This window comes from Chlorocebus sabaeus, chromosome 1, assembly GCF_047675955.1.
Source record: "Chlorocebus sabaeus isolate Y175 chromosome 1, mChlSab1.0.hap1, whole genome shotgun sequence".
NCBI lineage: Eukaryota > Metazoa > Chordata > Mammalia > Primates > Cercopithecidae > Chlorocebus > Chlorocebus sabaeus.
Window position 1 is genome coordinate 34,809,073 of NC_132904.1, and position 25,137 is coordinate 34,834,209.

The 25,137-nt window shown below is 39.8% G+C and overlaps 1 protein-coding gene across 1 annotated transcript in view; it reads left to right on the plus strand.

The window, feature by feature from the left end:
* LOC140713354 (uncharacterized) overlaps positions 1-4,111 on the plus strand; it is a 297,038-nt gene extending 292,927 nt beyond the window's left edge. The window contains exon 5 of the mRNA XM_073023122.1: positions 2,579-4,111. Coding sequence (XP_072879223.1) covers positions 2,579-2,622 — 44 coding nt within the window. The 3' untranslated portion in view covers positions 2,623-4,111. The remainder of the gene's footprint in view (positions 1-2,578) is intronic.
* Positions 4,112-25,137: the final 21,026 nt, after the last annotated feature.

Sequence of the window (25,137 nt, forward strand, 5' to 3'; positions counted from 1 at the left end):
TGATCATCGAGTCCTCCCCCTCAAGCCAGGCACCGTGGCAAGTTCCCTGTCAAAGGAAGGGTCCGGTCTCTTTGGCCATCAGCAAATAGTCCTTGAGTACAGCATCTGGGTGGGGCTGGGTTGAGCAAGAGTATTTTGTCCCCTTTTGGACATTTTCTGGAATTGCTGCTCCGGGGACAATTGCCTCCACAGAGCCAGCAGCATCCCATTGGGTTGCCTGTCAATTTTCTCCCTAGCAACCCCAGCTGCCATTAAATCAATCCACATCTGCATGTGGGTCACCCCCTGGGGCCCCTTTTGATCTCATGGGGTGGTTACCTGCAGAGGGGACACTTTCCCCTTCTTTATGGCCTGGGTTCCCTAGTCCTGCCAATGGCCTTCTGCCTCCCTGAGGGCTGCCATAGCAGTCGTCATTTCATGTATGTGGCACCCCACATACGGAGTGAACTGCAGCTAGAGAGCCAAAAGCACTCAGGGGCCCTGAGTCCAGCACAAGATCCCTCATGTGGGAGGTAAAATGTTCATCATCTGGCCCCTGGGTATTCAGATCAAACATAGACTGCTGCATACCCATCTTCTGGAGTACCTGCACCAAATCAGTATACGATTGCCATTTACTCACAATTTCTGTTGTCTCTCCAGCATCATTCCAAACAGTCCATATGGCTGCCATCAGCCACTCAATTAACATGTGGTCACCTTGCCCTTGTGCCAACTGTCAGCACATCTGCAGCTGCTGACGAAGGGAGGGATGAGTTGTGATAGAAGCCAGCTTCTCCATCTCAAAAGTGGAGCAAGACATGCTGTCAGGCCCCTCATCCCAAAGGCGGAGTAACCAGGCTGGGAGGTGCTCCCCTGGGTGCTGCCTGCATTGCTTACCTAACTCCTGCAACTCAGTGGGGGTATAAGCACTATAAGAGGTGTGTTTCACCACTGGGTGGGGGAAGGGGTGGCTGGGCTCTCCCCTGGGGTCCCATCGGCTGCTCATCTTCTACCTTCTGGGGTAGGGATCACAGGATGAGCCCATAGCAGAGGAGTGTCCTCCTCCTCCTCTGCAACAGCATCAGACTGAGTGGGAGTGTCCCACCTGGAGATCCGGCTCAAAGTCTCTGCTGACAACTGTTTGCGACTCCAGGCTGTTTATCTGAGCCTCTAAGCACCCTGCTTGCACCTGGAGGTCCTTCACCCCAGGGTTTTGCTCCAAGTTGTGTATTTGGCCCCCAGGTGCTCAACTTATGCCTGGAGGTCCCTTACGTGTGCTACGTCCCACAGGGACCGAGGATGCACTTCACATAGTACTGTCAGAAATGCCCATCTGACTCTGCCAGTTAAGGTGTGTTCCTTCTTGGTGCTGTGAGCTTCCAGTTGCTTCAGTGCCTTCTCCACACTTGCTGGAGACCCGTTCACTGCCTCTCACGTTTCCATTGGGTGAGCTCCAAGCAGCACTGCCACCACCAGGTACCACAGCCCATACTGCGGTCACATAACCCACCAGGGGCCCTCAGGGGCTGAAGACCCACTCACCTCAGCCTGCTGACATTGCCAATTATCAGGTTCACGACTGCAACAATGTCATGTTGAGGTCCGAAAGGAGTGGGTGGATGAGAAGAAAGCTGAAAGAACACTCGCGGTGGCCGGGGGGGGGGGGGGGGGGGGGGGGGGAGGTGGGCACGGTTGGGTGAAATATGGCTTTATTCAGTAGCAGGTCTCATCGACAGCTTCTGTCTGTCCTGTGTTGGCTGCTTAATCTGGCGGCTCCCACACACAGCTATGAGGCTGGTTCTCACTTGCTTTCAGGGTAAGCAGCTTAACTCTTTCTCTCTCTGGGCATGAGTGAGCTGAGCTGTGTCCTGGCTGCCCTCTGTCTGTCTGTAAAGATGGACGTATCTGACTCTCTTTCTCTTTCTCTTTCTCTGGGCACCAGCAAGCTGAGCTGTGTTCTGGCTCTCTCCTTTCTGTCTGCAAAGATGAACAGCTCTTGCTCTCTCTCTCTTTCTCTGGGCACATGCCTGTACAGTGTCAGCAGGGCAATTACACCTTTTATAGACAATAGTGGCATAGAGCCAAGGGATAGCCTTCTCATGTTATGGCTACACAGCTGTGTTTACATTATACATGGAATTGTGCACGTGCACTGCAAACTCTGGCTGGGATGCCCACTTTGGCCTATTCCTTGACCAAAGCACAGCCCTGTTCCTTACAGTAATGTATTGCCTGTTGTCCCATTTTGGATGTGTATATCTATGTGTCGTTTTTTTCCTGTTTCCTATACGGGCTCCACTTATAGAACTGGTTGTAAATTCCCTGGTGCCCGACAGTCTCCCTGCAGCCACCTCTCTTCTGCTGCATCTTTGGGCGGTCAGGCATCTAACTTCAGCCCTGATTCCTTGAACCTTTATGTGCCTTTGAACAAGTGATTTGACCTTGCTGTGAATTGATCTTCTTGTCTTTCAGATGGTCTGAGAGTACCTGTGCTGGCTTCCCTAATGCTGAAATGGAATTGTCTTTGAGTGGACACTTCTTAGATGATACCTATTGTGGCCAACACCTATTGTGACTTGACCTTCTTGTCTTTCAGATGGTCTGAGAGTACCTGTGCTGGTTTCCCTAATGCTGAAATGAAATTGTCTTTGAGTGGACACTTCTTAGATGATACGTATTGTGGCCAATAGCTCAGGAGTAATTGAAGCCTTCAGTTCAAAACTTGTGTGAGAAAAATGAATCTTGCCAACTACTGGAGTGAGCCTAGAAATGAATCCATCCCCAGTTGACCCTCGAATGTAGCCTTGTCAGAGACCCAGAGACAAAGTATCCTGCTAATCTGCACTGGGTTCTAGGCCCACAGAAACCATGGGATAATAAATTTGTGTTGCTATAAGCCACTAAAAACAAATTAATAAAATACTTAAGATGTTCCCCCGTGGAAGGGTTCCATTGCCAGGGATCTGCACTTCACAACTAAAGGAATTAAAGAGAATTACCTTCTTCATATTTCAGACTGTGGCCTGCTTCTGGTTTTTCTTTCTATATTCATATAAATGTTTGGTTAAATCATCCTGCTTTTGGAGCAGGAAGAATTACTATTACAGTTTATAGAAAGAAAAGAAATCTGGTACATGCTAAATTCATTTATATGAATATTCATCTGTAACTACCTGACAAGCCCAATTAGTTGCTTTCTCCTATGGATTCTGAGCCTAAAATCCCTTTAACAGATCTTTGACCTTTTCTCAGGTAAGTTTTTGGAAGTATCCTATTTGTTCACTTACTGATTGTATATTGCATGTAAGACCTTGGGCCAGAGACTATAGAGATTAAGAGAAAGTTTAATATTTGACCCTAATTTTAGGCTAAAACAATTTAGGTGGAAAGAACAGATACAATTCATTTAACCATATTCAACCGCTGTGCTTTAAAAAGCTGGGAGTGTGGAGAATGGAGTAGGTGTACAGAAAATAAGAACAGTTTTGTTCTTGAGGTCTTGATAAAGGCTGTTGTGAGTTGGGTGGACAATAATTATTACTGACTAGGTCTAGCTGGGATAGTTAGGGGAGACTTTCTGAAACAGGCAACACATGAGCTGGGTTCTAAATCTCAAATAGGATTTGATGACTGAGGATAAGGGTAATAAAACAAGAGAAATAAGTACTTTCCAGATAGAAAGAACAGTATAAGCCAAAAAAAACCTATTCCAGGGCAGCAGGGAAAAGTCTGAGGTGGCAACACAAAGTAGGAGGCAAAGTTCTCAATATAAGTAACTTGGTAGAGAAACATTAGCAGTTTGGATTTTATCCCATTGACTAGGAGGATTTAAAAACAGAAATGCCCACAGGGGCCAGGCAAGTTATGAGTAAGTAAAACGGCCAGGTGTAAGTGCAACAGGCCCCATGGACATAGGAATGGGGGATGTGAAAAACCAATCTTTGCTAATAGTGAGTTCTACTATGCAGTTCTAGCTGAGTATAGCCAGACTCGAAAGCAACCTCTGTAGGGTTGACAGTTCTTGTGATTGTTCAAGAAAAAAACTTACGTAAAATCTACTGACTTGAAAATACTAGATTAATTATTTAATGTTATAGAGCTCAAATAAAACACATTTGTCTTATTTGTAGCCCAAGAGCTTTTGGTGGTGATGGTGGGTAACAATGTTGGTAGGAGAGAAGGCTATGAATTGAATGGTGTCTTAGGAAGATTTGGTGTTTGTGATAGACTGGATGAGGTAGAGATGTAAAAGAAAAAATGCCTCAGGCCAGGTATGCTGGTTCACACCTGCAATCTGAGTACTTTTTGTGACTGAGGTGGGATTGCTTGAACCCAGGAGTTCAAGGCTAGCCTGGGCAATATGGTGAGACCTCGTCTCTACAAAAATTTATTAAAAAATTAGCCAAGCATGATGGTGTGCATCTATAGTCCCAGCTACTTGGGATGCTGAGGTGGGAGCATTGTTTTATCGGGGAGGTGGGGGCTGAGGTTAGCTGAAATACCACCACTGCATTCCAACGTGGGTGACAGAGTAAGACCCTGTCTCAAAATAATAATAATAATAATAATAATAATAATTGTATCAGACCAGTTAAACAGGAAGACCTTATTCAAGATTACCACAATAAGAGAGAAATGGAATTCAATTTTGCGGAATGAAAAGTGGGAGAGTTTTTAAGTACTGAGATACACTAGTGGAAAAATACTGAAGGAAGTTAGTGGAGAGGTTGATCAATGTGATGAGAATGTCTGTAATTGCTAACTGGCTGTTTTAAAACTTATGTCTCCACAGAGACTGGACGATAAGAGTACTATCTTTCTTGATGAGTACATTTCAAAAGGATGGTTCCCAGGTCCTTCAGACAGTCCTGGGTTATAGAAGATTTATATCTGTTAAAGCAAACTAAACATGGCCTGAGAAGGACTCCCTATTTCTGTATTTGAGTCCACACATGCACACACAACTTGTCTAAAGTTTAGTCAAGCTGAGTGTTAAGGCCAACTCATTCAGAGGATAAATGCAGGGAGAGGAGTCAGAAACTATGGCAATAATCCACATGTGACGTTCTGAAGTCAAAATGAAGGACTAACACCTGAACCAAGAAAATTTGTGAAAGGCCTTGAAATAAATGAAAAAGATTACTAGGTGCTTTCAGCTGATAAAGTAGGTGTTTTCTAGTGAGCACTCTGCCAGTTTATTTGAATCTATGGGGTTTCTGTCTTTCATTGCCTGTGAGCTGTTTTCCAAGGATTGACAATGTAAGTTGTGGTTAACTGATTGTCATACAAATTAATCTTCTTTATAGACATGCAAATGAGATTTGTCTGCTGTAGGAACAATTCATTTTCCTTCCCCCTCTACTTATGTAGTAAACCCGTTTTATATCTACTTATGAATTATTTACCTCTATTTATAAATTCATGTTAGTATTTCTTATTGCTTATATATGGGTGATTCTTTGATTGGAATACTCACTGGTTACTTGTTAATTAAAAGAGTTACCATATTTAACATGTGTTTAATTACATGAGAGTCTTGATTATATAGTTTTAAAAAACATTATTCTTTAATATCTATATAGATATTATATCTATATAGATATAAGAGAATAAAGGTATAAATGTAAGAGATTTAAAAGATAGAATCAATACAAACCAGTGAAAAATGTGAAGGTTAAGAAAAAGGGAAAAAAAATGATGCTGTTGAATTTTGTGTCGAGCAGCTTGGATGGATGATTTATTGTAGATAGAAATAGGGGTAGCAGGAGGAAGCGAAGTTTGAGTGCCAAAGTGGGAGGAGAGGCATTCCTTCTTTTACAAGTATTGAGTTTGAGAGGAGGTTATAATATGCTGGTGAAAATGTCCAGCATTTGGACATGATGTGATTGGAGGTTCCATGGGAGGTCAAGGCTAGAGGTATCATCTGGGAGTTGTCTTTACATAGGTGACCTACAGAGAGGATGATATCCCTGAGGAAGAAGGTAACAAAAGGAGATGAGGGCAGAGCCTTGGGGATTACCCACATTTAGGGTCAGGGTGATAAGCTGAGGCAGCAGAGCAAGATAGATTATAAATGGTGTTTACAGTTTTTCTCAGGAGTAGGAAACCCTTTAATCCTTTCCCTATTTCTCTGAGAATTTTGTCTTAAACCTCATAGCCTTTCTTCTTCTTCTTTTTCTTTTGAGATGGAGCATCACTCTGTTAGCCAGGCTGGAGTGCAGTGGTGCGATCTCAGCTCACTGCAACCTCTGCCTCCCGGGCTCAAGCGATTCTTGTGCCTCAGCTTTCCGAGTAGCTGAGATTACAGGCATGCACCATCATGCCTGGGTAATTTTTGTATTTTTAGTAGAGACAAGGTTTCGCCCTGTTGGCCAAGCTGGTCTCGAACTCCTGATCCTCCTGCCTCAGGCTCCCAAAGTACTGGGATTACAGGCGACGTACCCTTCCTTCTATCTGTAAACTTTTTCTTCATTCATACGTCCTGACCTCCCACTTTCCAGGATTCATTTCCCTCTTCTGACAGTTCTGAGCCTGTCCGTCAAATAACTTGGAATCTAATAAACATAGGTGTGACTTCCAGAGCTGCCATTTTAAGCTGTGCAACTAAGCACAAGTGAATTTAGTTCACTGAACATCTGTTTTCTCATATGACAAAAGCTGACCATGATGCTTTCTCTATGTGGTAATTGTGAGAAATAAGGTAACATAAGGCACTGCCAGGCATAGCACTTGGCAGATAGTAAATGCTCTTTGAATCTAAGTATGAATTGCCAGATAGGCTCCCCTATAATGACATGATTCACTTGTAACTTTTGCCCACAACTGAAAGATTTACAATTACACCCCATTTATTGGGGAAAGAGCTATTTATCACAATGAAATATTGTGCTTTTTGAATTCCAAGAGAATTGACCTTCCTCTAAATTCCACTTCCTTATTTCATAGCCTTTTCTTTTTTTTGGCTTTAGTGTATCACGGACAGTTTTTTATCTTGCTTATGCCTCATTTCATGATAGGCTGTCATAAGCATATAAGCACAGACCACAAAAATATCAGGAAAATATGAAACTGTAAAACTAAGGTTCAATCAGATTCAGAACTTTAGTTTAATGTGCATCTTTGTATCTTTTCTCCATGGAAATTTCGTATTGCAAGGAGTAGATAAGTGCCTTGCTCTAAGAGTTTAGGAGTGATTGGGTAATTTATTTTCTGCATCTGTCGGTGCCTGCTTTTTTGTTACATTTTATTCTAAACTTTTGTTAAATACATGTTTATAATTGAAAGGTTTTATAGTCCATTATGTGCCTTTTATTAGCTATTGAGTTCACATGAAGTTTTCTCTAGGAATCAGCCTGAAAATAATGCTGCTTTATTTTTTATCTTCAAGGTACCCAACCCAATTGAAGGTGAAAAAGAATGTAAGATTCTGATAAATTTCTATCCCTACTCCTATAGTTTTGTCAAGATCAAACAGATTCCACACATTGGCAGCCACACAGAGCAGAGACCAAATCAGATGCATATGTGAAGCTGCAATAAAAGAGAGCTTTATAGAAAGGAAATAAACGCCTAGCAGGCATGGCTGGCTGACAGCTGAAGAAAGTGCTACTATCATTATTAAGGGGAAGCAAATATACTGCCAAGGTTCAGAGAACATAGTATCAAACATTGCATATGGACCCAATGCTGGGTGACTCATTCTTTTGCTCTTATTGTAAATGAGAGAGCCAAGTGCTTATTCAGAAAATCTGTTGACAACAAGATATAATCTAAAACACTTTAATAGTTGTTGAGATTTGTCAGATTCTTTGTGCAAGAACTGTGCTGAGTAACCCAGCATCTATTGTCTAATCCTACCTTTTAACCATCCAGTTACTTTACTCATGAACAATTTTCTCAAACTAGGGTACAACATTGAAGGAAAGCAGTGAAATCATTAAAAATAGGTTATGTCATCACTGAATTTAAAATTATGTGCTTTTAAAATTTTATTTCAGGTGTCTCATTATACTTTTAAGATACTAATGTAGTTTCATATTCCTCAGCTAGTTGGCTTGCTAAATTTTATAATGTATATTGATTACTTATAAATGGAGAGCAACTGAAGTTCCTAACTAAATCCCCTCCTTTCTTCCTTCCCTCCTTCCTTCTCTTCTCTCTTTCCTTCTCTCCTCCTTTCCCTCCTTTTATCTAGCAAATATTTACTGAACACTGACTAAGCTCTGGAAGGAGAGTAGTGAAAGCTCTTCTGCACTTAAAAAGCTTCTAGTCTAGGAAAATTATACAAATAATAAATACAAGTATTCCAGATAATGATCAATGGCATGAACATCGTGAAACAGGATGCTGTGATGGTGACTGGGCAGTGGGGGCCCTTTATTAGGTGGGCAGGAAAGGCCTGTGACATCTGCCTGTGACTTGAATGATAAGGAGGAGCCAGCCATGGAAAGAACTTAGGTCAGGTCTACCAGGCAGAAAGAACAGCAAGGACAGGGGTTCTGAGGGTGGATAGAGCTTGGTGTATTTAAGGAGCCAAAAGGCCATTGTGATTGATCTCTGATAAGAGTGAAGATTGCTGAAGTCAGAGACTGAGGCATTGACTCACTTAGAACCTTGTGAGTCTCTGTCAGACGGTTGGGTGTTGATCTCAATACCAGGGAAATTCATCTAAATGTGGAATTGATATGATTAAAGTTTACAAAGGTAACTCTGATGTGAGGTGAGGAGAAAGAACTTAAGGAATTAGAGTAGAAGCAGAAAGGTGTTTTAAGGAGGCATTTAGAGTAGTGTCAATAGAGATGATGGCCATTCAATTTGGGATGTTGCTTCTAAGGGAGAAGGGAATAAAGGATGGTAGGTAAGAAACTAGCAATGCTCATTTCAGATAAGATAGTAGAAGATAAGTAAACTGGGAGGATCTGATTTAAGACGTGAGAAACTTGGTTAATCTATATAATTTATGGAGATTGTGGAGTGTTATGGCAAGAACGAGATTTCCTTGTAAATATGAAAATCTACCTAGATGTCAATTTCATTTTTTTTTTCAAATCTCTCACAGATGTCACAGCTGAGGCCAATGATATTACCTTCATCCTCCTGCCCTGTCCTCTACAACTCTTGCAGGTTCATCACTACTCCAGAGTCTAGGGAAACTCACAAGTTAGGAGAATTTAGGAAGATCCAGATCTGCTCTGACAGATAATTTCAAGAACATTTTAATGGAGGGCCTAAAACATGTATGGCATGACATTTAAGATAGAGGAAGGCAGAAATCAAAAGCGGTTTTTTTTTTTCCTTTTAATTAGTGTTGGTAACCTCACTATCACAGCTCCCTAAAGTTAAGTTTGACTATATTTGTTATTCTTGAAGATAGCTTCAACTTGACCAGTCAGCCAAGTATTTTCCAACAACCTTCCACATATTCCATTTACACTGAAGCTAATATTGTCCCCACATTTCAATATTATTGTGCTTACAGGAGCATGACTGAGCTTATTTGATAACACCTCTTGAAATTCAGTTAATTAAATGGAAAAAATGTTAGTAAAAAACATTTGTTACTACAGTAAAAAAGTTTATTTGACTGGAATTTTTTCTTCTTTTTTGACTGATTGTTTTGGCATTGTAAATCTGCCTTCCAAATTCACCCACCAACATGTTTCTGTGGAAACAGAGCCACAGATAGAAGCAGTGGTTATTGATTTTCCTTTGGGGCTACCACCTGGTTTATGCAAAACCCTAGAGAGCATGTGCCAATTTCCATGTGTATTTTATCTCCTCTTTTCTCTCCCTATTGCTCCCATACCCATATGAGTTTTAAAATAATCAGTTATCTGTTATTTATCAAAAAGCCAGTAAACTGGCGGTGTCTTAGTCATCTCAGACTGCTATAACAATATATTATAAACTGAATAACTTATAAATAACAGACCTTTATTTCTCACAGTTCTGAAGGCTGGAAGTTTGAAATCAGGGTGCCAGCAGGATCAGGTTTTGATGAGAGCCCATTTCTTCATTCATAGCCACAATATTTGTGCTGCATCCTCATATGGCAGTAGGAGGAAGGGATGTCTCTAGGTCTTTTTAATAAGGATATTAATCCTATTTATGGGGCCTCTGCCCTTATAATCTAATTACCTTTTAAAAGTCCCATCTCCAAATGCCTTCACATTGGGGGTTAGGTTTCACTAAAATAATTTTAGGGAGACAAAAACATCAAGTCTATAGCAAGCTGATACAACAAGGGCAGGGAGTCTGGACTTTTCCTGTTATTTGAGTCTTTTTGATTTGGTCTGCCTATAGCCAATTTCTTCTGACTCTGGTTTTTAGGAAGCCCACTCAGCCTCAGGCTAACCCATCGTCTTAGTCAGCCCCCAATGCTACATTGAAGTTGTTCTTCCTCATGTTCCCCAGTGTTCTCTAGCCTCTCCACAATACTAAGTCCCTTGTCCTTTCTTCTGGGCCTTCCACCCTGATATGGTTTGGCTGTGCTGCCACCCAAACCTCATCTTGAATTTTCATGTTTTGTGGGAGGGACCCAGTGGGAGGTAATTTAATCATGGGGACAGGTTTTCCCATGCTGTTCTCGTGATAGTGAATAAGTCTTATGAGATCTGATGGTTTTTAAAAAGGGGAGTTTCTCTGCACAAGCCCTCTTCTCTTGTCTGCTGCCACGGGAGATGTGCCTTTCACTGAACTTCCACCATGATTGTTAGGCCTCCCCAGCCACGTGGAACTGTGAGTTCTCTATTAAGCCTCTTTCCTTTGTAAATTTCCCAGTCTCTGATATGTCTTTATCAGCAGTGTGAAAATGGACTAAAACAGTAAACTAGTACCAGGAGTGGGGTACTACTGAAAGGATACCTGAAAATGTGGAAGTGACTTTGGAAGTAGGTAACAGGCAGAGGTTGAACAGTTTGGAGGGCTCAGAAGAAGACAGGAAAATGTGGGAAAGTTTGGAACTCCCTAAAAACTTGTTGAATGGCTTTGACAAAAATGCTGATAATGATATGGACATCTCCTAGGAATTAAGCCCAGTACCCAATATTTATCTTTTCTGCCCTTCTTCCTCCTTCTACCCTTCATACTCAGGTAGGCCCCAGTGTCTGTTGTTTCCTTCTTTGTGTTCATAAGTTCTCATCATTTAGCTCCCACTTATAAGTGAGAACATGTGGTGTTTGGTTTTCTGTTCCTGCATTAGTTTGCTGAAGATAATGCCCACCTCCCATCTTTTGTAAACTTTTCTTCATCACAGGTAGAGAGTCAAGAAATTCAGCATAAATTATTTTCCTCCTTGATATTGTAAAGGTCATTAATTAGATCGCATTACTACCATCAGTGGGAGACTGAGAACTGAAAAAGGTGTAGACTTAACCTGTGACAAAGCATTCTAAAGTCCAAGTAGAGGAAGATAATTAACATGATTGTTAAGGAATTTATAGGCCTGCTTTATTTGCTGTTCTTCAATAGCAAAACCTTTGCTCTCACAGAACCAAGTCCACATAAACTCTGATCTGGTGAGATTCCCTTTCCATTTATTTCACTCATCCAAAGAAAAAGAAGATGGTAAGATTTAAAATACATATTTTTTTTTCAAACCATCCTCAGACAGTTGTCTTGGTAGTTTACATCAGCTAGGGTAGAAAAAAACAGAATTATGGATGTTAACACAACACAGAGAAATACCAAATTTAGTTTTCTTTGAATTTTATGTTGGTTTAATTTGTTAATATTCAATTAATTGTTTTATCTTCCATTTACTCTGCAATAAAAAGATTTCTTTTGAAGAAACAAATTAAAAATTCTCCCCTATCTTAATGAAGTGATGAAAATGTTTAGTGAAGAGTTATCAAAAATTTCTATTAAAATTACCAAACTAACCTGGCAAATAAAATAAATGAGTCATTGTGTTATAAAAATGTTTACTTTGTCAAATAGATTTTAGGAATAGAACAATTATCTCCTTCCTTTTGGCATTCATTTAGTTCTAACTGGTGATGATAATAGTATTGTTTATCACAGCTCACCAGCTTATGGTCTCAGAATTTTTCATCTTTACTGCATTTGATCTTCGCAACAGCTTTATGGTGAAGCTACTGTTTTAATGCCCAATGAACTGATAAGAAAAATAAGAATCAGAAATTGTATATTTTCCCAAAGTCATATAGCTAGTGAAGAATAGTCAGGATTTGCTCCTAGGCAGTTAGAATATAGGAAGTGCACTGTGAAGTGTGCTGCCCTCTCTAACAACTGCTAATACTTTGTTCTTTATGAACAAATATTTTATATAGTTGACAATGTGACAATGTTGAATTTTGAGTCCTTTGCTCCTGGAAAGAAGCAATGGTGAAGAAATCTTCCTACATAGGGATCACCCTGAGCTAATGTATTTCAAGCTAAGATCCACCTCTATCCTTTCTTATTACTCCCACAAACTCCTGGATGGCTCCCTTGCTTACCTGTCTCTAAAAAACCCCCAGACCCCCTTCATTTTCTTTGAGATGTTCGTCATTAATGAATATTCTCTCTACTGCAGTAGTCTAAATAAAATCACCTCTTTGGTACACTTGTCTTTCGCAGTTTAGTGCCGTAACCAGGATATGATCAGCTCTTGTCTTGGGAATACCTGCTTACTCTACTTAGGTAAGACCTCTTAGAGCCCTTTGTGATCCACTCCTGACTGATGATCTGGGACTCAGGACCCAGTGGTGATTCCGACTTCTGGTCCTGTGATGTGGGCTCTTGTCTACCAGTAGCATGATAATGATTTGATTTTGTTTCTTTTTTGAATATTCACTTGATTTCTCATGCCCACTTATTTTGATTTTGTGGTCTGAGCATTTGCTGATCTCTTAAAGAAATGAATGATTTATAGAGATCTTGTCTTTGTTGGGTGAAAGATGTTAGAAACTCTAGTGTGTTAGTATTTTGTGTTTGTCTACATGTCTATTTTGAGGACAAATCAATCAAGAGCTTGTACCCACTGAGATGAGAATAGCTTTTTGACATGGACTAGTGAGTTTTGTATTTCTGTGTTTATGCTTAATCCATGACTGAATTTTAGAGTTGAGGCTATAAACTTTTTCTCTTTCTTTATACGTTTATGTCTGTATTTCAGAAAGGCTTTTACCTCTCATTGTATGAGAGTATAATATTTTCCTGCTTCTAGATAGTTTTACCAAATTTGATCATAAAATCTCTTCAAGTTCTATTCTAATTGGCTTAGAGGTAAATTATTGCTTAGAAATTGAATATTCCTAAAATTACCAGAAATTCTAAGATTTTCAGTGTGCTAAATTTTAAAACTGTCCTTCTAAAAACTAACTCAGAAAAGTTTTAAGGTTTCAAGCTTACATAATGTAGGCAAATCTTTACCAATGTGACATTAATATTTTTAGTTTAATAAAGCAGCCATGTTTTATTTAATTTATCAATGTTAACTATAATACTCACGTAGATTTTTATTTTACTTGGTTATGTTTTCCCTAAAATTTACAGGTTTACTGCTAACTATGCTAACATTTCTTCTACTTAGTGTTTAAGTCATAAAAAATACAAATTTGTATTTACCAAATTGAATAATTATTTGTATTTACCAATTGAATAAAACTTTATTTCATTAGCAGTTATACTTTTTAGTATGCTAGCTTGAAGATAACTTCCAAAATCTTTAGGTAGCTTGAAACCTTAAATTGATAATAAATTGAGTTACTTATGGGCTATTTGTTAGATTCCTAGATTATTTCTAAGTAACATAAAATATCAAAACAATTACTTATCATAGTTTTAAGTTTGTTTACTTTTTATTTTTACTTTTATATGCTATAAAGAAGCTATATATTTTTGGGTTTGTTAATGATCATGTTCATTTTCACCACTTTGAAGAGTTGTACTGTGAGGATATATATGGCTGTAAAAAGATATAAAAGACTTTTGGAAAAGGAATTGTATTTGTCATAGCCAAAGCTGGCTAAAGTTTGATTTATTTATAACATTTTAAAAAAGAATATTCTATCAAATATTATACTGTTGCAAAACTAGCATTTAGTTTTCTCTATTAAAGTAGCATTTTAAAAATTACTGGTCTGCTCTTCATAAGAGTAAATAAATGGTTATTCCTTAGCTTCTGTGTAATCTACCTCAATAGCAAAGATTCTGTTTAGGTCTTAACAGACTAACCTATGGTTTATACTGACTTTATTATATCCTTGATTATTTAAGAAAACCATGGATTTTCACGTAGACTATGAAAAGTAAGGAAGGCTCTGGACAATATCACCAAGAACATGCACATGCTAGCTGGCGAGCTTCAAGACACTTAACCAATGTTATTGTGTAACTGTAAGATTTCCTCCAGCAACCTCTTAGAATCTGCTGCGCTGATTACTCTTAGGTTCAATAACTGACTCTTTAGTGACACCTATTATACTAATATTTTCTCTTTTCCAGTTTAGGCATCATCACTCTTTTAAGATGCCTCACCTCAGACCTCTAAAACAACTGACCGACTCAACTAATTTTATAGTAAAAATGCCAATAAGAACCATTAAGATTATTTCTTTAACCCTGCCTCACCCCACCTGGGATGCTTGTTATTGCTTCTGAGTTGTTGAATGTTGAGTGAAGAATGACTTTCGTTTGTCTTGAACAAAAGGAAAAGACTGACAATGTTGGACTTTATCTGAGCTCTGTGTTCCCAGAAAAGAGCCATAAGAAGAAAAGCCACAAAAAAAAAAGTCATCCTGTTCAGCCATATTTCAAGTTAACGCTCACCTCCATCCTTCCTCCTATCATCTGTCCTATAACACCCATAGGATTCTAGGGTGAGCACCTTATGTATCTGCCTCCATAAAACACCAGGCTCCTTCCTTTTCTTTGAGACTGTCCTCATTAATGGATGCTCTTCATGTTGTAGTAGGCTAAATAAAATAATTTCCTCAATTCTCCATTGCATTTTGTCTTTCACATAACTTATTTCATCCAGTTCTCACAACAACCTTAGAAAGCAGGCATCATCATTATCATCTTGCAGATGAGATTACAGTTAGAAAACTTAATCAAAACTTAATCATATAGCTAGTAATTGATGGATTTTTTTTCTGATTTTAAAGTCTGTGCTCTTAAACTGTAATTTATATATCAACATAAAGGAGTCACATCATTATTTTTTCATACATCACATTCACCTTAGAAATGAAATATGCAATAACTTCCTTAGAGTTGGAGAGAAGAGTATATTACACTGTTCTTTTAGCTTAAAACTAGAGCCAAAGTTCGCCATTTGATGAGCACTATCTTGAGCAGAAAATTAATATGTTATTAAATATATTATTAGTACTGGGACTGTGTTGAGCTAAATTTGAAGCACATGGCTGGGCCACTAGGTACATATACATTAGTGGTGGCAGAAGACCATATAAACTGGAGCTCCCTTGAAAGATTGCACCAAATACTTTGCATGACTCCTGGATAGAAAAACCTCCCAGATGATCACATATCAAGCTAATTTTGTGCATATTGATCTTAAATCTTATTTAATATTATTTTAATTGTCTTGTAAAGGTTAGTAAGTCACTCTGCTAAGAATCCTTAATACGCCTTACATTTTTCAGTAAGTATCTCACTGCAAATTCTGAAACTTCCTCACATACCAATTTCTGCAATAAAGAAGGCCATAGAGAACTTTTTAGCTCTAGTTTGTTCCTTTTGAAGAATTTTTTTCTCTCTGAATGAACCTGAACAAATAGAACAAGTAATCAAGATATTACTTTGAAGAGTGGCCCTTAACATTAGTGTCAATGCAAGATTCTAAAATAATTGCTGGAATGCTCTGCCTCTCAGAAATGACTCTCTTGGTACTTTTAACTAACACAGAAGAATATGCATACAAGAAATTATTCTAAGATAAAAGCAATGGTTTGATATTGTCTTAAAAATAACTTTAATTAGGATCCAGTCAATTTTATCACGCATTATTCAAATTATCTGCCTTTTAAGTGGAGCAAGATTTAGTACAGCTAATAAAATATCAGGAAATATCATAATGTCTTAAAGAAACCTGCTGTTGTTTAGAAAACTGCAGGAACAATTCCCATCTGCAAATGGTTATTTATTGCTTAGTTATTTTAAGATTTTATTTTTGGGTGCATCGTTCACAGTAGCCTCTCGGTGTATTTGCAGAATTTAATAATTAGCTTTCCTAGTATAGCTTACACACAACATAGAAGACAACATAAACACAGGCTGCATTCACATACGTCAGCATATAAGTCACACACAAACAGGTGAGTGAGGATACTTTTCATAGGGAGTTTATCACCCCATTGGATGATCTAACAATTCTTTAAAAGCCAATAAATTTAAGTATTTTACAGTAATCAACGAGTTACTACTTTGTGCAGGGATTATGGTTGGTTTCTGGGCCATGCCTTGTGCCTATAAGCTCTTAATAAGGTTATAAAATGTTTGTGTTCTGAAAGTGAAATTCTTAGCTCTGAATTACAGGGGAAAAAAAAAAAACCACATAATTTCATTGTAACATTGTATACTAGTTTGCTGCAACTCAATTGTAAAATAGTTTACATAAACTCTTATATGGAATGTGTAAATTTTAAGCACACTAGATATGGCCCTGGGAGGGTCTGTTATAAGTACAAGTACCAAGGGTTTCCCAAGCGTTTGAACCAACTGGGCTTGTTGCTGTCAGAATTAATGCACTGGACTTGTGTTGGCTTCTGTTCAGAAAATTTCATCCCACCCACAGACTCAGATGAGTGACTTTGATTTGGGACACAGGTGACTTGACCACTTAAGCTGATAAACTGTGATTTGAGTGGCCTTGTTCAAACAGCTAAATCAATTAGATTCCTCCTTTTGGAAAGTTGAAAGTATGTGAAGGACTGTTGACCTGAAAGATCAAGTAACAATGACAAACTCAGCCATTAGACAAACTCATCCCCACATACATGGGGATATGGGAAAAGCAGAGACTCAGAATTGAGAGAGAGGGAGAGACGGGGATGTGGGGTGGGGGATGGGGAAAGGGAGTGAGAGAAGACTAATCATCTGTTTCTATCTTTGAATCTTGGTTCCTCAGCTCTTTTCTGGACTCCTGTAAAATCTGACTCTTCACCTCCGTTGTATATAAACTAGCTTGAATTGCTTTCCATTCCTTGCTACCAAAAGAACCTTTAATAGAACAGAAGCTATAACAGAATGCAGCCCATCTTGCCTTTCAGAGAACAGGCAGCACCAGACCAGTGAAAGGAATACTTAACTGCATTTACAAATCAGGACACCTGGGGCTAGTAATCATCACTGCCTCTTAAGTAAATGTGAGTGGACTTCAGATGCAGAACTGTGAAACCTCCTAGGGGTGCCCTCCTATCCTTTTCCCCCGCCCCCGCACTGAGAAGAGTGACTGAGCCTAGAATTAGGTGCTAAGTGAAGGAAGGAGAGAGAGATGTGTTTCTGAGATCCCAACTTGGGGTGTATTAGGTAGTGGTGTGGTAGAATTAAATTGTGCATTAGATGCTTTGTATTCAAATGTATGGGCTCCTTTTGGGAAAGCCTTTACTCTTTACTAACTTTTGAATCACTCTGGCTAATGGTTTTCCTTTTTTCTTTTTATTTTTCTGCCCCAGATCTTCACAGAGCAAGCTTTCTTGTCATATAGTCCTCAGCTCAACTGTTACCTCAGTGAGGCTTTCCTTAGCCACCCAAATAGAATTGAAACTCCCTTCCCTGACACTCCATTATTCTGTATTATTTTCTGGGTAACATTTATTGTTGTCTGCAATTTCTTGTCTTCGAGAGTAAGGACCTTGTCTTCACTTATCACTACTTAGTGCTTAGACTAATGCCTGAGACAATGTAGATGCTCAGTAAAATTTTGTTGACTGAATGAAAAATGAATACTGTTAACATTCTGAATGTTCAAGCTAATGTAATCTACAGCCATTTTACAAGAAAACCTGCCAAAAATTCCAAGTTGGTTGAGGAGTAAGTTTTAGATTATGAAGGCCTAATAAAATTTTAGTATCATGTTATCACACTGGTGGGTTGATTGCAAACCTTTCTATCAATTCCTTTAAAGATAACCTGTAAGAACCATTTATAGCCAACACATTCTTGAGTTTCAGATACCATTGTGAAGTTTGCTAGTAAAAAGTCTATATATCTATTACGCAGTTCTGATGGGGTCTTAGCTCAGGCTGCAAAGACAAAATAGAGTGATTAACCTTTATCTGAAATGCTTGAGACCAGAGGTGTTTCTAACTTTGGAATTTTTTGTTTTTTGGAATATTTGCATTACATTTACTGATCTGAAAATCCAAAATCTGAAATGTTCCAATGAGTACATCCTTTCAGTGCCATATCAGTGTTCAAAAAGTTTTGAATTATGAAGCATTTTGGGTTTTGGATTTTTGCATTTGTTCTATTCAACCAGTGCCATAGTCCGAGTGGCTTAAACAACAGAAATCTATATTCTTATAGTTCTGGGGGCTGAGGAGTACAAGATCAAGGTGCTGATATAGTAGGTTTCATTTCAAGGCCTCTTCTCTATGTTTTGAGGTGGCTGCTCTCTTGCTGCGTACTCATATGAGATTTCTGTGTGCTTCCTGAAATGGTATCTCTTCTTATAAGGATACTAGTCCCATCATGAGGGCTTCACCCTCAGGACCTCATCCAATCCCGATTACCTCCCAAAGGCCCCATCTCCAAACACCATAACAATTGGGAATTAGGGCTTCAACACATGGATTTTGGTGGGATCACGAGCATTCAGTACATGACAGATGGTTATTGTTTTAAAATGATGATGTCCTATATTTATGTTATATTTTTATGGTTGTAGAATTCTTTCCCATACACTTTTTCATATGATCCATATTCATGATTTTGTGAAATAGGACTGATGCTATAGTACTCATTTTTACACATAAGAAAATTGAGGCCTACAAAGGTGAGTTGTCTTAGCCAGAAGCTCTGCAGCCAAGAGGCTGGAGAGAAAAACCTACAGCCCCAGGATCTGGTCTTTGGTCCAGACCCTCAAGCAATTCAAGAGCAATTGCCTTGGTCAAATGTGTACATAGCTCTTTTCAAGGGTTGCTTTGAATAGTTAAAATTTCACTGTAAATTTACAAATTTAAAGTTATAAATTTACTTTCAAGTTTAAACCTATATATGAAGAAAAGGTCTCTTTGCTAAAAACCACCCAAAGGAAATGGGTAGGTTTGTACCCCCATATAGCCGTTGGAGATGACAGCCTAAGATCTCTTGTTTACTCAGAACAAGAGCTGATATGTGAGACTGAGAAATAAATCGGAGGAGCTTCAAGTGTACATAAAATCTGATGTGTGACATACTGTTCTCCAGAGTCAATGATGAGAAGCTGAAAGTTAGCATCCTTATGACACCCATACTCTCAGCTTTGTTTGTTTTTAATTTTTGTTTTAAAATATATCAGTCGGCTAATCGCTAAAATTGTGTTTCTATCTTTAGCCAGGAATGAAAAAAAGTGAGCAAGTTACAGAACTAATTTTGGGTAGATTTCCCAACTGATCTGTACTCTGTGGGAATTTCTTCCACATGAGAGTATCCTTCCTACAAGTATGGTCCTTGTTTTGAAAAGCATGTGCTGGACAAGCTTTTTCTAACACTTAACTGAATCAAAAGGAATGCTGGTCTGATGAAGTAGTCAGGATGCTGGCAGCCTGTAGAATGCATGTAAACATTCTTATGCTGGAGAACAGAGGCTCTCTATGAGCTTTGGTGATGGCTGTTCTTGGGCAGTAGGTGAAAGGTGTTGATCAAAATCAAAATGAGAGTGGAAGGGGAGGAGTCAGCTCTCAAGAGAAGACACCAGCAAGTCTTAATGTCATTGACTTTATTTAAAGGGGCTGCCAATGATTTTGAAATATTTCTTTTTTTTTTTTTTTTTTGGCAGGGTATATACCATGATCTCTAGTTTTTATAAAAAGGATCACGTTTAGACATCTGGGGAAAACTCTTTGACATGAACTATTATTCGTTACTGCAAAAGACATGGTGGTGGTAGTATCTGTAGAACTGAAACACCATACCATGCCCAAACCTTGTCTTGATTCACCTCTGCCCCAAGTTTGCTCCTGATTGGTGCCAGTGGATGAGGCTGTGGATGCTTTCTGTCTGCACCAGGATTGGTACTTTACGTTCACTGAATCTCCACAGCCACCCTATTTCCTAAGCACATATAAGGAAAACAAAGAGCTAAAAGGAGATTCTCTCTGACAGAGTGGATCTCAACACCAGTGATGCACCACAGTATCAGTGTTAATAATGGGTTGTGTTGCAAAAACCGAGTTACTTCAATTACAGAGGGGCATTTTTAAATAGACTTGCATTTAGAAAGCAAAATCTGAGATTATTTAAGGTTATGCCAATTCAATTTCACCCACTTGGCCTCTGAGATACATTCATAAATGAAGGAGAAAGTGATATCATTGCAGCTAGGAGGCCCGGAAATGTCTGCAACTCAGTCTATTTAGTGAATGCTGCAGTTGCTAATCTGGGTTTGCTCAAGGATGTGTGTGGTGCATATGAACTATATCTGTCCTGTGTGTAAAGGTGGAAAGGGTTGAGAATCCTATCATGCAGTGTTTTTTCATGGATCCTACTTTGAGCATGGCATATCAGAATCCTCCCTCACTGCTTCCCTTTCCCATTTCATAGTGGATCCTCAGTTATCTTTATTTTCACACATGCTATTGTTGTTCCATGAGCTTTTGCCATGGGACTCCTTCTGCCCTGAGAACCTTTCTCTATAACTTCAATTAAGTGCCACTTCTTTCTGCCCCTTGTGTGACTTCTATCATTGTCTTACCACCCAAGTGTGTTGATTTGTCTGTCTCTTACCATCTAGACCACAAGTGTCCACACAGGACAGGCAGCAGCTGTCTTAATCACCATCGTGCCTGGCACCGTGCTGCAATCAGAGAGTCAGTGAATGAGTAGTCAGTCTTTCTCTCCAGGATTGATGTTTTGTCACTGCTCTAGTCTGAAAGTGTTCTCTCTAAATTCTTCTGTTGAAATCCTAACCCCCAAAGTGATGGTATTAGGGTATAGGATTTACGGTGAGGTGATTAAACCCTGAGGGCTGAGCCGTTATGAATGGGATTAGTGCCCTTATGAAAGAGGCCTCAGAGAGCTGCCTTGCCTTTTCTACTTTGTAAGGACCCAGCAAGAAGCCGCCATCTATGAACCAGGAAATGAACTCTCACCAGATGTTGAATCTGCTCATACCTTAATTTTGTACTTCCCAGCCTCCAGCTCTGTAAGAAATCAATTTCTATTGTATACAAGCTAATCCATTTATGCTGTTTTGTTATAGCAGCTGAAATGGAATAAAACACTCATTGTAGTAAGAAACAAATATGCTTTTCTGGTATCTTAAGTTTTGACCAGTGCCGATATGCATAAGATAGATTAGGAAGTGGTGGTAAACAGTCCCTGAAAACCCCAAGAAAAAACCAGCTGAGTGACTCACATTTTACAGGGAATGACGAGCTGCTCAAAATATCCCCATCCATAAATTTGGGAATGGGAGCATGGAACCAAATCTCCAGAGCCTTCTCATCACCCCCACCCCCATCACTTCAGAACTTTAAAAGTGAGATAGATAGTTGAGAGGCTGGGGTGAGCAGGTGCAAAAGCGATCTAGTTTTCTCACAACATATTCACTGAACTTTCTTGGCAAAGGGAAGCCTCTTCCATTATTCATTCACATTCTACTCTGGGTCAAGTACAATGCTTATTGCTCAGGATATAATGCCTGTTCTCAGTGAAGTATCACAGGCATGTTTGGGGAGACAGAAGAGTAAACAGAACATTGCAATTCACTGTGGACCACAGTCCTCAAAGAGAACAAAAACATTTTTAATGGGCCTAGCTTGTATCCCACAGGGCTTCCTATCGTGCTTTGTACGGAGATGATCTGTTGGCCTCTGCCCCTTTCTATATAAGCAAAGACTTCACAGTGTGATCTGGAACATTTGTACCACCACTGAGAGAATTCAAAGCCAGTGATACATTCTTTGTGGTAATAGGTGTATTTGGTGGTGGTGAGCTTAAAGAATTTTGACTAGTTGGTGACTAAGAAAGGCAAGAAAATAATTTTTTCCTCTTTATAGAAAAGAGGGGCTGGGCACAGTGGCTCATACCTGTAATCATGATGGGCACTTTGGGAGACTGAGGTGGGAGCAGAACTTGAGGCCAGTTTGAGACCAGCCTGGTCAGCATAGTGAGACCCTGTCTCTATAAAAACTAAACATAAATAAATAAATAAAAATAACAGGGCATGGTGCCACATACCTGTAGTCCCAGCCACTCTGGAGGCTGAAGCAGGAGGATCACTTGAGCCCAGGAGTTAGTTCGAGGTTGCTGTGAACTGTGATCATCCCACTGCACTCCAACTTGGATGACAGAGTGAGACCCCATTTCAAAAGAAAATAAAAAGTAAACAAGGTTTGGAGACTAAGACAAGGTAGATTTTTATAGGTCTCAAGCAAAGAATCTTTTTGCTACTGTTTATGAGTTCCTAGGAATTCCTAGGATGATGTCAAGGAGAGAAACATAATGTTTCTTGCTTGCTTTATGAATTAATTATTTAAATGGGCAAAGAGGTAGAGGTGTGTGTGCATGTGGTGGGAGAAGGCTGGGAGGGGGCATGTTCTTCCCAGTTGGTCCTAACCTATCTCTAGCTCCAGTTAGTTGCTTCTGTTCCATCCCATCACCATGTGCCTGTGCATTCTCCATGGTAGCCACTCCAACTCTATTTTTCAGACATTGCTCCCCTTTCCTTGAGAATTCTTGCTTACTTCCTCCACACTAGATGCTACTCTACTCTTTGCACCAAGGGGCAACATTCTTATACCTCCATCATAACACAAATCCCCTTGCTTCATAATCTGTGTATGCATCTGTGACAACCACTAGCTTGTATGAACAAATGGACAAAGACCACATCACTAGCACGGGGTCAGTCTACACTGCAGAGTCAGATATGTAAGGCCTTGTTCTGCTATATAATTAGCTATATAACCTTTGGGCAAGTTAGCTAATCATTGTACGCCTTCATTTCCTTTTCTATAAAATAGTGGTAATAATAGTACTTACCATATAAAAAAGCATTTAGTTATGCAAATAAAATTACATAATATACATTCAAAGAACTTAACAGAGAGCCAGGTACGAGGCAGACGCTCAGTTAATCTCACCTGCCTTGACCAAGTCCTCCTGAGAGTAGAATTGTCCCTTAGCAGCATTCCTGTTGTATTTTAGTAATTCAGATTACCGACACCTAAAACATGCAAATATTTATAAAGTCCTCAGGCATTGAAAACATTAAAATTATCTGGGGTATGAACAAACAGCAAAAGGGAAGCATAATTCATAAAGTTTTAACATGATTCAATTAAAATATCCAAGCTTCAATACAACTATCATCTTTAGTACGTCATTCCATCTCATTTTTCATCTCCCTGAAAGCATTCCATAGCTGTACTGGATTGATCTCATAAACTGCTTTTGGGAAACAGGTCCCAGTCCTGCTTTTTACTATCCCAAGAAATATCCTTCTAATGAGCCAACAATAAATATTACCAGTTATTTGCTTCTGGTATGCATGAAACCGCACAGTGATATCACATTGTGGAGGTACAGAGAGAGGGTTTGGGGCGAGTGAACATGATCATTCTCACTTCTGGAGAAACCCGCTCTTCCTGCTCTTCGGATGAACTGCAGTAGGGAATGAATTGAGGCAAAGAATGTCTCTAGAGCCAGCGTGAAGATACCTTTCTCTCAGCTGCTCCACCAGGGTTGAGGCCAGGGGGTTACAGTTAAACTTACTCATGCCAAAATTTCAAGCTGCACTAGCTGAAAGAAGTTAGAAAAACCAGGGTCCACTCCAGGTTTCATTTCCTCTTTTTCTTTCACACTGATTACAACTCGATTTTGTGTGTGTGTCTAGTTATTTAAAAAGATAAAAGAAAAATCAAACAGCAACAAAAAGCAGCCCTCCAGGTGTCCTTTTCCGAGCCCGCAGCGGTTAGGTGAGTGAGTGGAGGGCATATCTATAATTCAGCTCGGGAGTGTTTCTCTTAATAATTAATTGAGCATCACAAAAGGAGGAGGCCCAATAGGGCCCTAGAACAAAGCTGCCGCCCCGAGGACGACAGTGACAGTCCCGGCGCCAACGAACCAGCCCAAGGTCGGATATGCTCCAGCAGTCTGGGCATCGCGCTGCCACTGCCTGCTTGGTCCATCAGGCGAGCTGGGAGAGGTGTCTAAGGAGACCCTGTCGCCACGTGGGCTTCTGGTTATTTGTGTGTGTGTGCGCGCGCGCGTGTGTGTGTGTGTGTGTGTGTGTGCGCGCGCGCGCGCGCGGGGGGGATGGACAGCAAAACCTTTTTTTTTTTCCTAAATGGAGGTGGGCAATGGGAGAGATCACTAAGGATGGAGACCCCCCAGGAGCCAAACCTCTCGCCCGGTTGATTCTGGCAAGCCTGAGACAGGCAAGCTGTCTACTTTCCTGTTTTGATGTGGCCCAAAGAAATAAACAAGAAACAAGGAAAGACTCTTCCTCAAACTGTAACTCCAGTCAATTAGCATGAAAAGCCCAAGAAGCTATTAACCAGAAGTTTCGGCTTTAGGGGACGAGGGACTTGCCCCAGGCCCTGGCATGCGCAGCTAGGTTTAACTTTCAACTCACAGTGACCTTTTCCTTAATTTAATGCAAACAATCACGCCCAGACGTGGAGATTTAAGATGCTAATGATACATACGTCCTATGAAGAAGCATGTTAAACCACTATGCATGCACCAGAAAAACTCCACCTCTACATGCCCTGCCTATAGTTCCCCTTATTTCTCCTTACGGCAGAGGCCCGTAAAGGAAACCCACACCCTGACTTCGAGGAACAGCCCACTTTTTTTTTTTTTCTTGGTGTTAGCTCCCTTGTGCGCACAAGCTTTAATTAAAAGAAAGAAAGAAAGAAAACCAAAACACTTGTATTTTGCTGCGATCTCCCTTGATTTCTATCCCGAAGGATCCAAAGAGCCCTCAGGGAGTCGGTACCAGAGGCGTATTTCTTTTTGCAGCAACAGGTTGGCTGCGTG